Source organism: Silurus meridionalis, chromosome 16 (assembly GCF_014805685.1).
Source record: "Silurus meridionalis isolate SWU-2019-XX chromosome 16, ASM1480568v1, whole genome shotgun sequence".
NCBI classification, from domain to species: Eukaryota; Metazoa; Chordata; class Actinopteri; order Siluriformes; family Siluridae; genus Silurus; species Silurus meridionalis.
In genome coordinates this window covers 12564454-12577553 of record NC_060899.1, presented here as the reverse complement: position 1 = coordinate 12577553, position 13100 = coordinate 12564454, and the positions used below count along the sequence as shown (strand labels likewise).

General features: G+C 34.6%; 1 protein-coding gene across 1 annotated transcript in view; it reads left to right on the top strand.

Moving 5' to 3' along the window:
• The first annotated feature begins 277 nt into the window (after positions 1-277).
• The window catches only part of LOC124398813 (C4b-binding protein alpha chain-like), a 17809-nt gene continuing 4986 nt past the window's right edge, over positions 278-13100 (top strand). Inside the window, exons 1-11 of the mRNA XM_046869230.1 lie at positions 278-364; positions 7298-7426; positions 7564-7746; positions 8052-8157; positions 8378-8451; positions 9397-9576; positions 9738-9914; positions 10184-10363; positions 11156-11326; positions 12186-12362; positions 12557-12736. Of these exons, the coding sequence (XP_046725186.1) occupies positions 7369-7426; positions 7564-7746; positions 8052-8157; positions 8378-8451; positions 9397-9576; positions 9738-9914; positions 10184-10363; positions 11156-11326; positions 12186-12362; positions 12557-12736 (1486 nt within the window). The 5' untranslated portion in view covers positions 278-364; positions 7298-7368. The remainder of the gene's footprint in view (positions 365-7297; positions 7427-7563; positions 7747-8051; positions 8158-8377; positions 8452-9396; positions 9577-9737; positions 9915-10183; positions 10364-11155; positions 11327-12185; positions 12363-12556; positions 12737-13100) is intronic.

Here is a 13100-nt window from a genome sequence, read left to right as displayed (position 1 = left end):
ACGTTACTAAATTTTTTTGCTCGGAAGCGCCTCATTGCGCAACAATGGAGACGTAGAAGCTCTTATATGTTTATTATTTATATAATTATTTATATAATATATAATTTATATATTATTTATATAATTATGAGATCCTGGCTGTGAATTTTTTTTTTGTGGATGCAATGCGCTTCCGTTAAAATGCAATCAAAGTTGAGCAACGATAACACGACTCATGAAAAGCTGACCAATCAGCGGTCTCGTCTTAACTTTTTTTTCTTCTTTAACCAACCAATCACAGGCTGCCTACTGCACTTGACGCAAAATCGGAAGCAAACACCGTGGGAGCCTAAGGAGTGGTTCTTGGTATGCGAAGCCATTAAACGTAAGTTCACGCGGTTTTTTTTTTTTAGCCATTTCTATTCGTGTGTATGCTTCTTGTGTTAAAATGTCACTTTAGATCCGGACGTGACTCTGGTCTAAGCGTTTAATTAATGTTTGCAAACATTTTATTATTGCGCCTATTGTACATATAGTTTACGGTCGAAACAGAAATCGTTAATGTTTTTTGGGAATTATTATAAATAAAATGGTTCTTTCTGGATTTCTTGAATTCCTCAAAATTAGGAAGGATAAAGCAGAATTTCACAGTAAAACGTCGGCGGAAATGTGACGCTGGATCTTTTGTCCCGCCCTACAAGTACTCTGATTGGTTCACTTATCAATACGTGGGCTGTGATTGGTTCGCTATACATAGGTGTTCTAGGATATTGCCTGTACCGATTGTTATGTATTTTAAAATTGTTTGAAGTTTCTCTTTTTCTCTCTCTCTCTCTCTCTCTCTCTCTCTCTCTCTCTCTCTCAAATGTTTACAAAGAAAATTTGAAAGTAAAATGAATTTAGTTGAGATTTAAATAAAGAAAAATGTTGAAAGGTAGTGTTTTAAAGCAAGATACAGTTTAAACAGGTATTTACAAAGAAAAACAAGCAGAATATACAATAAAGGAAGGGAATAAAGTGATATGAGTTTATCTACATGTATTAGAGACATCAGATCAAGGCAGATTGAGTCTCTCGCTCTCGCTTTCTTTCTCTCTCCTTTTTTTGTTATTTATTAGCTGGATTACTCCCACAATATTAAGCTTTCTGTACAGTCATGTCTCTTTGGCTATCTATTGAAACTCAATATAATTAAACAGAACACCATTTATTTTATTTTTTTTTCATATTAGTAAATATAAGCCCCCTTAAATACTTTATTATCTTCATTCATGAGGGGGAATATCAAGGATTCAAATTGACTGATTTGACAAATGTAAAAGATAAAACTGGTCTGAGTTTGTGTCATGCGGTTATCGTTCAAATTCTAAAGATAGCCTCTTGAAAGAAGGTCAGAGTTTCTCCTCAAATTTTTGCTTATGTTGCTTTTTTCGTTGTTCAGTTTTCCACACAAGACGGCAGCAATATTTCCGACCATTAGCAGAACTGAGTGCATTTGTAAACTTCCTGACCAAAAAAAAGGTCACACACTATTTTGTAGGACAAATTTTTCTTTGCTTGGGACCTACATTTATTACGGAATCATTTCGATAACTTATCCAATGGCACATTTATATGATATATAATGTCTTGCATTAATATCTCGATAAGATCTTTATATTGATGATAGCAGAGCCAGAATACAGTATAAAGTCTTCTACAGCACATCTCATAGATTCTCAATAGGGTTAAGGTTTGGACCAATTCATATGTAAAAAAAATCATGTCATGCTCCCTATCATGTCATTGCTTTAGAGCCTATTATTATTATTTTATTATTATTATTATTATTATTATTATTATTATTATTCATGAGTCTGTTATTTCCGGTCAGCCTCGCTGATGTTTTGACATGATAAGACAAGTGGTATCTCAGTGGTTAAAGCCACATTTGTTCCCTTCAGCAAGATATTTATCCCTCTGTTCCCACATTTACAGGATATGTCCATGTATTTATCATGTCTTCTTTTTTTTTTCAAGAAATGAGAAGGAACTGACTGCATTGGTGAAATTTACTTGTTGCAGCTGAAACATATTAATCAATACAGGAATTATCCAATGGAAAGCTCATAGGTTTACTTCAGTTTAAATCCAGGCGGTGACTTGTTTTGGCTATGCGGTATGTAATGAAAAAAGAAGTGGAATTGGGGGAGAATGTGGTGCACAGAATGGTGGGAAAACCAACAAAAAGCCCATCCTGTGAGCAGAGGTTGAAAGACCAATTGATGAGAGAAATAAGTAGGAAGTGGAAAAAAATAGTCTTTGTCTAATCACCATTGTCGACGTCTTAATGCTCATAGGAATAATCGCAACATTCAATGCCCTCATCGAATGTTATTTTATTGTACATTCACCTGCCATTTTCTTAAATCTTCGCAAGAATACTGTAAATACAGACACTTCCCATAAAGGAAAAAATGGAAAGTCCACATTGATTTGCATAATATTAAAAATCCCTGCAATGCTGCTTGATTTACTCACACGTGCCACACACACACACATCATGTTAGTGTTAATACTGTAAATGGAAAGGTGTCCTGGTCTCCTAAAGTGGTTCAAATGACGTGGAACAAAACTCTTCAGAATACGTCTCACAGATTCAGACCTTTTGTGATAATTTTTTAATTTTTATTGTAATACATGGTACATTTGCTTGAGCTCTTGTTTAAAGTAACAAGCAGTGGGTTAAGCTTTAGGGGGATTTTGTTAATAATGCACGATACACAATGATTGTTGAGCTAATAATAATGTATGATGTAATGCAGACGTGCCTTTCCGCTTGGCAACCTATTAATTATTTAACTATAATGAAATTCGCCCACACCCTGCCTGACTGAATCGGGAAGTGGTCGACTCAAAAGTTTGGCATGTGGTTAAATATTAACATATTTATTTTAAATGAATGTACAAATATTTTTTAAAGGAAGTGGATTCTGTAGTCAACTTAATCCTAAGACTGTTACTGAAATAAATGACTACTATATAAATAAACTTTGCAATAAGCATTAAAAGCATTTAACAGGAAGTACAACACAATGTTGGGAAGCAATATTTAAACCCATATCTTATTCACAATAGAACATAGGAAACATATCAAATGTTTAAAATGAGGAAATGAGATCATTTTGAATATGATGGCTGCAACATGTCTTAAAAAAGTTGGAACAGGCCAATGTTTACCACTGTGTTGCATCCCCGCAACGGTCCCTCTAGCATCTGAGGAGACCAATTGCTGAAGTTTTGGGCGAGAACTGTCCTATTGTGCCTGATACAGGATCGTAGCTGCTCAACGGTCTTGGGTCTTCTTTGTCGTATTTTTTCCATAGGCACTAATGCACTCCATTTCACATCATAGGTTTTTGAACTAATCTCGCTAAAAAGTCAAATGGTCCCTTTTCTCTTCAGTCCAGAGGATGTAGAATCCAACTTCAACCGGTTTGACCACCGAACAGTTTTCCACTTTTTGTTTCAGTGCATTTTAATAGATCTTTGGCTCAGATAGTGTTTTTTTTTTTTTTTTTTTTTTAAGATTATGTTCATATATAGTTTCTTTTTTTTTGCATGAAAAAGACCTTAATTTATGGAGCAAACCGTGTTCACGGACAATGGTTTATGGAGGCGAATCTTGGAATTGTATTTAAATGATTTATATCTCTCTCTTTTTGACTATTGGTAAATCTTTTAGGCCTTAATGTTTCTAAGCAAACAATGACTTCTATTAAAGGACAGAAAAAAATATTTAGGACATTCTCTGTTTTCAGAAACTCGATTTCAGTGCAGTACCTACGCACACACTCCTCGACACAACATGGAAAATAGCAATCATAGTAGTCTGATTGCTATTTTCCATGTTGTGCGTTTTCCTTAAATCAGAGCAATTAGCTCAAAGTTTTTAGCTGGAACATGTCATGTGGGTGTATCCGCTGTCTGTTTGTTATTTCAGTAGGAGTGTTTGTCACGCCTTTGGGGCAGAGAGGCTTCTGTAGTTCTCAAGTTTAGTAGGGTAGTTTAAATAATCTCATGCTGTATCATACTTATATAAAAACCACACTATATAGACCCTTATTCAGTTATATGTACATATTACTACACCTTCTGTATAACCTCATCTATCTCTTATCTATCTATCTATCTATCTATCTATCTATCTATCTATCTATCTATCTATCTATCTATCTATCTATCTATCTATCTATAATTGTATCTTTTTTCAATCACTTCAGTAACAGATGAAAAAAAAAAAACATATATACAGTATATTAATAATAGTGACCTTTTTCACGTAATGTTTGTTGATAGTCACTCATTTAACCCAGTATCCATGTTGACAGTTTGTTTCTTTGTTTGTATTTTTTTTTTTAAAGACATTTTTCCTTCACTTCAAAATGACTTTTCGCTTATCACATTTCAGAAAACAACGCCGCTTTGAAGTAAATACGTAAATTGTATTACTGCTTCGAGATCACGAATTCTCACGAGAGTTTGGGTGGAGTAAACTCATTAACAAGTTATAAAGCCCAAGACAGGGCTGTACACACACACACACACACACACAAGCCTTCTGGAACATTGCAATGCAAAAACAGTTGATATATTTCTCACAGATCAGTAATTTACATGCTTAAGAGTTTGAACAAATAACTGGAAAGAAGTGTGGAACATGATTGTAAAGCAATGTACTGAAAGCTGTAGAAAATCCAGTCCTAAAGGCTTGTGTGTGTTTGATTAAGCTTATTTTGTAGACACTTTATGGGTCACCTTAGGATCTTGGGCAGAACTTGATAAATATAAACTTTGACGTCATTTCAAGGATTAATAAACATTCTAATGTCAGAACTAACCATCTTTAAAATTTAATCTTGCCTAAGGTTAGTGTAACAGCTTTCTGGACCCCTTCAAGCATAATAATATTTCATTAATGACTGAATGAAATAAAATTCCACCATAAATAAAGAAATAAAAAATGGATCCTATTAAACCTAAAGAAGCCAAAAAAGTCCTGAAATAGTTCAAAAACCGGAATGCCATTGTGATCAAAGATTGCGGGATTAAAGGAAGCCGAGACATTAGTTTTTATCTACAGTTCTATGTCCAGTCTGTTATCTCCCAAAGCACTCAAGCAAAACAATACTGGATGACCTACAGTTTTAGCTTGTTTTCGTCTCTCAGAAAAGATATAACAGTATTTGAAGCTATTGTTCTTTTTGTCTTTACTGGCCTTTATCAAAGATGTTCATGTTTCCTGTGATTTTTAAAGGACTGTCTTTTAAAAAAACAATCTTTTCCTTTTTGTTTTTTATAAGGTTATAAAAAGCTTTTATAAACTCATTACGAATATGGATGGAAAGATGCCACATTTTTCTAGATGTTTGGTCAAGGACCCACCTACTGAAATTGAGAATGTGTTTTCTCTTCTTCTTTCCAAATGAGATTATATTTACCAATTCTCTGCTAAGGACCAGATGATTTTTATTATGTGCTGATGTGTAAAACCATAGAATGCAAACAGGATGTTTTTTTTCTTCACAGCTCTGTTTTTTTTTTTAAATCTCTAAATCATCTCGATCAACCTCTTTCCTGTAAAAACCAGCATCGCATGTATGCTTTGTACAATTCTATGATCTCTGAAGTCATTGGTGTTGTCTGTACTTGACATTTTATTTAGCCTTTTTTTTTTTTTCCTCTCTATTTAAATTTAGCTGTGCAACAAATTTTTTTTTCCTCCATTATAAATGGCTTCTATTGCAAAATGTACCTTTTTAAACACTTTTAAAACTTCATTATTTTCTACTTGTTTTTGCTGCATTGCAATCATCTTTTTATTAAACATTAATAATTATGAAGTAAGGTCCGTTCCCTGGTGGTCTAGTGGTTAGGATGCGGCGCTCTCACCGCTGTAGCCCGGGTTCGATCCCCGGTCAGGGAACCAACCCCAGCCACTTTCAGTGCCGGTCGCAAGCCCGGATAAATGGGGAGGGTTGCGTTAGGAAGGGCATCCAGCGTAAAACGTGTGCCAAATCAAACATGCGGATGATCCGCTGTGGCGACCCCTGATGGGAGAAGCCGAAAGAAAGTTTAATTATGAAGTGAGGTCGGAGAGCACTTTTATTATTTCTGAGTTGAAATGCTTATTCCTAAAAGTACTTTTTCCTGAGGACACCATGAGGTGTTTTTCACATTGATACAGGAAATTCATTGTAGAATTTTGTTAAAATCAGGATGATTAGGTATGATTTACTTGGGTAATGATGCCAATGAATGTCTATTCCAAGTAAAGTGGTTGGAGATTCATATCCAGATTGTTAGGATCTGTAATATTTATGTCAAATGCAGTCTGGTGTAAGAAAAAAATGAGGACAACGATGATCATAATGAAGAAGTTGTTTATAACAGCGTAGCAGTGACAAAATACATGAAGTACTTTTGTACTGCACAGATATTTTGTATTGTTCTTCCTTTTGAAGTGTAGATGGGATAAGTGTAGGAAATGAGTAAAGGAAACACACGGCTGGGTGATCCCACTATCGAGCCGGAGGTCAGCAGGTGGTAGTCACTGGTGTTTACGCCTTTGCTGGTGCCAGCCCAGCAGCAGGACAGGTTTGGGTATTGTTTAAATGATATTCATCGTCTCAAACACCTTTATTTGTCATATTTACATTACAGCACAATGAAATTCTTGCTTCGCATATCCCGGCTTGCTCAGAAGCTGCGGTCAGAGTGCAGTGTCAGCCATGATATGGCGCCAATGGCGCACAGAGGGTTGAGGGCCTTGCTCAAGGGCCCAGGAGTGACAGCTTGGCGATACCAGGGCTTGAACCCCCGACCTTCCGATCAGTAACCCAGAGCCTAAACCACTGAGCTACCACTCCCCTTTGGTGGCTTGCTGCCTCTCCCAGACTGATTACATTAACTTTTGTGAAATTTAAGCTGTTTTGCGGATGAGCTTAATCTGATATAGCGTGGGGTGTTGGTTCTGGGTTGAAGCAGACTGTAAATTCTTACACTGGCATGGTTGTTGTTAAATATACAAAAACGAAATAATCAATGAAAAAACAGATGAATAAATGTATTTAGAAAGACTTTACTCTGTAGTATTTAGCATTGTTATATTAAATTGAAAGGTGTTTCTCTATTTTCAGTGGTGCTTTTCAAAAGGATTTATGCCAAGTAATATCTATATAAAGAATTTCCCTTCCTAATTCTCCTCCATCTTCTTTTTCTCCCTCTTCTTCTTTCTCCTCACTTGCTAATATTATCTTGTAATTATTTACTCTCTTAGGTGCTTCTATAATCATCTAGAACGGAGGAGCACAGAGTGAGTAAATCTGTGTTTAAACTTTACAGCTGAAGATGTCTCACTACATGATCATCTTCTGTTCTCTTCTCCTGACTGCTGTAGATGTCCGAGGTGAGATCTCCTCTTTATTCTCAGTTTATTGAAGATTTGCTGTTTGGTGTCTCTTTTTTAATGCTTCCTATTTGGCCTCATCGAGGATATTTGGATGTGGAATCGGTAATATGTCTGACTTTGTTTTCTTTGCTCAGCCCAATGTGACAGACCTTCTGTTGGAGAAAACCGGGTTTTGGCTGATGATGTAGACCAACAATCATTTTCTGATGGATCCGTTTTAAAGTTTAAATGTGCCACCGGTTATGTGACGTTATCAGGTTCCAAGTCGATCACCTGTACCGGAAACCAATGGAGCGATCTCGAACTTCGGTGTAAAAGTAGCGTATCTGCAAACATTATTCAGCTTTAATATGTCCGTATGTTTAGATATACGATGAGTCTTTTCATTTAGCATTCATTTTGCTGGAAATTATTTTATAGTACATTTTGAAAGAGTGATTTGAGTCGTTGATATGCAATTTACTTGAAAAAACATTTCTTTTAGATTTCAAATATGATTGTTGCTCAAACGCAGAATGCAGTCTACAAACACATATTTATTTTAACATCACATAAATCGCATCAAAGCACAATTGTCGGTTATTTAAAAGTAATACGTTTATTTATTTATTTTTCTTTCCAGAAAGATCCTGTGGTAATCCTGGCGAAATTAACAATGGTAGGTATCAGATTCCACCCGAAGGTGGAATTCTGTTTGGCGCCACCATCACAGCAACGTGTAATGATGGGTAAATATGTTTCTCTATAGTTGATTCTACACACATTTGTACACGTGTGAATGAACTGACTGTAAATATTCAGAGTATGTTATGTATACATACTATCCTAAACTAGCTATTTTTTCTTCACCCAATTATTTTGGTTTCTTTTTCTCAAATTGTATAATTATTGTGCTTAAACTTTGGAAAAACTCGGAACATGCATTTTAAAACAAATGTCTATTTGCAGTTTTATGCTTGTTGGCTATGCAAAAAGAAATTGCTTAGCAAACGGGTGGGATGGGAGAGCTCCTGTATGTGAAGGTAATGCCACTATAATATAAATGTTATTATTATTTTGCATTTATTTATTTATTTTTGTTGTAGTTGTTGTTTCTTTTTTTCATTTCCATAATATTAGTTTGACCTTTTCAAGTACATGCTTGTAAATACTCATTTCTTCTAATCTCTAATGATATGGTGACATGGATATATGTGATATTGTGATAATCTTTAGAATAACCTAGAAGTGCAATTGTGCATGCCTTCTTACTGATTTGAACTTTAAGTGCTTTAACTTTATTGAAGCACTTTTTGAATAAGAGTCTCAGCATTGCACATCTTGCACTCTTTCAGGCAAGAAAGCCACTCTAGCCACTCTAACCCTTTGTCCAGTCATGGTGAAGAATATGCAATACTGTTCTCACATTGCATTGTGTAATCAGTATTGTCACATATTTCTGTAGTACCTTTTTTTTATTTCCATTGTATTTTAGACAGTTTAGGCAGATATTATTAGTATGCATGGTATTGGGAAAGTATTTAATCAAACCCATTAATTTATTAATTCATTCATTCACTACCCTTGTACACTATATTGCCAAAAGTTTGCAGACACCTGGTCATATGTGCTTATGGTATGTGCCCAATTTTCTCTTATAATTCCCTCCACTCGTCTGTGGAGATGTTCCACTAGATTTTGAAGTGTGCTTGTGGACATTTGTGTTCATCAGCCATAAGGGTGTTATGAAAGTCAGGTACTGATGTAGGTGAGGTGAAGAGGCCTGGGGTGCTGTCAGCGTTCCAATTCATCCCATAGGTGTTTAGTGGCTTCGAGATCTTTTGCTCCAAACCATGCAAACCATATCTCGTTATGCTGTAGAGTTTACCACATTTATATTTTTTATAAATTATATTTCCCCTTGGTAAATAAAGAATATACATTTTTTTGCTGTGATTTCTTTCTTTTTTTTTTTTTTTTTCTTGCAGAGGTGAAATGTCTACCACCCCCCAGTATAAAAGATGGAACATTTGAACCAATGGAAGACTTCTATAATTATAACGAAGTAGTCACATATTCTTGTGACAGTGGTGTTCATCTTATTGGAACTTCAGAATTATCCTGCTCTAATGATGGAACTTTTCAGCCTGCTCCTCCTCGGTGTACAGGCGAGTTTTACTCGAAACAACATATTCAAAATAAGAACAAAAATCCTGTTTATATTTTATGTTCATTACTGTGATTTCATTAGATCATTGATATATTTGTATGTTTTCAGCACAAATGGGTACAGGGACTGAAACAATCATGTGAATTTCTTTGTGTACAGCTGTGCTCTGTGATAGACCAGAAATCCCACATGCAGTTAGAATTGAAGGAAAGTCACCGCCTTATAAATTAGGCAACTTCGTTCGTTACAAGTGTGAAAAAGGCTATAAAATGGAAGGGTCTAATTTAATAGTCTGTAAAGAAAATGGATGGGATCCTTCACTTCCTCAGTGCACTGGTAATAGTTAATTTTTTTTATTTATAATATTTTATATTAACAGCTGAGAAACCTTGCAAAGCCCCATGTCTCATTCATCATGTTCATGTTTTTGTTTTCCTGACAGTTATTAAGAGACATTACTATATATGGTTTACTGAGATTATTGCAATTAGATGTAATATCTTTTGTTATTTAGGCATCTAGAAAAAAGTAAAAAAAAAAATGGACATTCAGATTTACCTTATACGTTACTGCAAGTGTGTGATTGCTGTTAATTTCTTCCTCAGTTATTACCTGCTCGAACCCTCCTAATATAACCAATGGAGTGTTTAACCCCAGCAAGGAATCTTACATGATTGAAGAAAAAGTCACATACGATTGTGTGGAAGGTTTTAAACTTTATGGATCTCCAACAATATCATGTACTGATAATGGACAGTTTGAGAAGTTTCTTCCTGAGTGTCGCCGTAAGTATTCACGAAAATCACCATGGTATTTTTATTTTATTTTATTTATTTATTTTTTTTTTTTAAGATGATGAAAGGTTTATTCAAAAACGCTTTCTCAGTCGTTCAACCATTTATTATCTAATGGTCTAAGATAAGCTGTTTTTCCTCCTGAACAGTTTTCTACTTTCATCATCTTAGTGTGTCAAAATGTCAAATAAAAGAGTCATCTGATCATTAGAATCAAGTGTGTCAGCACTAGAGAACTTGACAGAGTGTTGATTGTTTCTTATATTCAAGGTGTGAAATTGGCAAAGGTTCAAGTAAAGCCAGTGGACTCTAGGACATAGAAAAAACACCTAAATGTAGGCCCAGGAGATGCAGTGTAATGTTAACTTAATTAACTGTGTGCGTGTTTGTGTGGGTTTGGTGTCCCATCCAATAGCGTTTGAATGAATAATGACTAATTCCAAGATTTTCTTATAGAATTACACAATAGCATCATTGTGAAAGCACACTGTGGAGCATAAGGAGAATTTACTGAATTCTTAGTTGTTGTTTCTAATTCGGACTTTTCCCCTATTAAGCCCTCAAAATCTCACAAAAATGCAGACATGACGTAGGTCTACAAAATATTTTATATTTGTAGGTATTATGTGAGTTTAAAGGTCTAAATATTAGGAACCATAAATACAAAATATTAAATGGAGGCTACAAGGATGAAGGAGCTCAGCCATATGGTCAGAAGTTTGGCCTGATTGTGAACTTTTTTTGTGCATATGTCAAAATGTGGTTCTTTTTTTTTTTGTCCAGCAATCATCTGTGATTCACCATTAATTCCATATTCGGTTATTGATGGAAGCCCACCTTACACATACAACTCCGTGATCAAAATCAAGTGTAATAAAGGCTACAAATTGGAGGGGTCTGAGTCCCTGACCTGTGGGAACGATGGATGGATTTCAGCTCTCCCACGGTGTATACGTAAGATTTATTTATTTTTTTTCAGTATTAAAGTGATTTTCAATTCAATTCACTTTTAGTTGTATAGTGCCTTTAACAATATGCACTGTCCTAAAGCGGCTTTACAAAGATAAAGAGGTTACAAAGGTGGAATCTATAAGTTTAGTGCGTATATCCCTAATGAGCAAGCCAATGGTGACTATTTCCTCTCACCTTTTATATGCTAGGCTTTACTAAAAAAAGTCCTTCTTCCATTTGATGGAATGTTCCAATTTGTATCTGGACTGCCGTTGGATTCAGCGGTTACTGGTTCCATCTTATTAAACAAAAAAAAGTGATGTTGAAATATAAGTCTTGTATATACTGCCCATGTAGTAGCTCACTCTTTAACTTTAGTAAAACAATGGAAATAATTTTTTGTTTCTGGCTTTTGATTTGTTCTACAAAATTTTTGGAGAATTTCCCACTATTTTTACACTCCGTTGATTCGGTACATTAATGCAATATATAGATATAGATATAGATATAGATATATATATATATATATATATATATATATATATATAGATATATATATATATATATATATATCGATTCGCAAAGGTGTGAACTAATAAAGGTTACATATTGAATTTCACTCTAGTTTATTTAGTAATTTTTTTTCTTGCTTGAGTGTAGTGTAACAGGTTATCAAAAATTCTCACAGAAGCCTGCCATATATTAAAGACTATACATTTAAATTAAATAACTAAAATATGTAATAATTCTTATTAGGATTAGATTATAGCTATTTTCTAAAAACTACAGTACTTGCACAAGATGTACAACTGTGATCATTTAGAATTTTGATATAATTTATTACTGTTGACTTTTTTTCTAGCATTGACTTGTGATGCACCCAGCATTACAGATGCGTACATAGTTAAAGGAAAGGCAGCATCCTATACATATGCCATGTCAATCCAGGTCAAGTGTTCTAAAGGCTATACAATGACTGGGTCTGACACTCTCTCCTGTGATGAAAATGGATGGAATCCACCTCCTCCGAAGTGCAACAGTAAGATTAATCAGCATCATTCAATGTTTTCATTAAACCCTATATCCACTACAGTTTATACCCTTTTGGAAATGTTCAAAAACCCAAAGAGAAGAAATATTATAATGAATATAAAATATCATATCATATATACTCAAAAAGGTCACTGCAAATATCAGTTACTTTATGTAAATTTGCCATTTATTCTTTCTCAGTTGTGACCTGTGTTCAACCTCCTGAAATTAACAATGGGCAGGTCACCTTAGTACAGAGCGTCTATAAATATGGACAAACAGTCACATATTTATGTGCGGAAAAATTTAGCATTGAAGGTGCTGCAACAATATCATGTACTGAATATGGAACTTTTCAGGATCCCCCTCAGTGTAAGGAGGGTAAGTATTTGAGAATTTTTCATTGATTCTATTCATCTTGATACAACCCTAATTCCAAAAGTGTAAAAATAAATTGAAAACAGACTGCAATGATTTTGTAAATCTTATAAACACATTTTATTTACAATACAACATAGAAAACACGTCGCATGTTAAATCTATAGAAATGTCTTACTTTGAAGAAAAAAAAATTGTCATTTTGAATTTGGTGACTGCAACAAATCTCAGTAAAGTTTGGACCTCAGCAACTAAAGGCTGTAACTACTTACATGAAACAGCTGGAAGAACATTTGGCAACCAATTAAGTTAGTTGGCAACTTAGGGGGATGTAACGATATCAAAATCTTGAGGTATGATTATATTT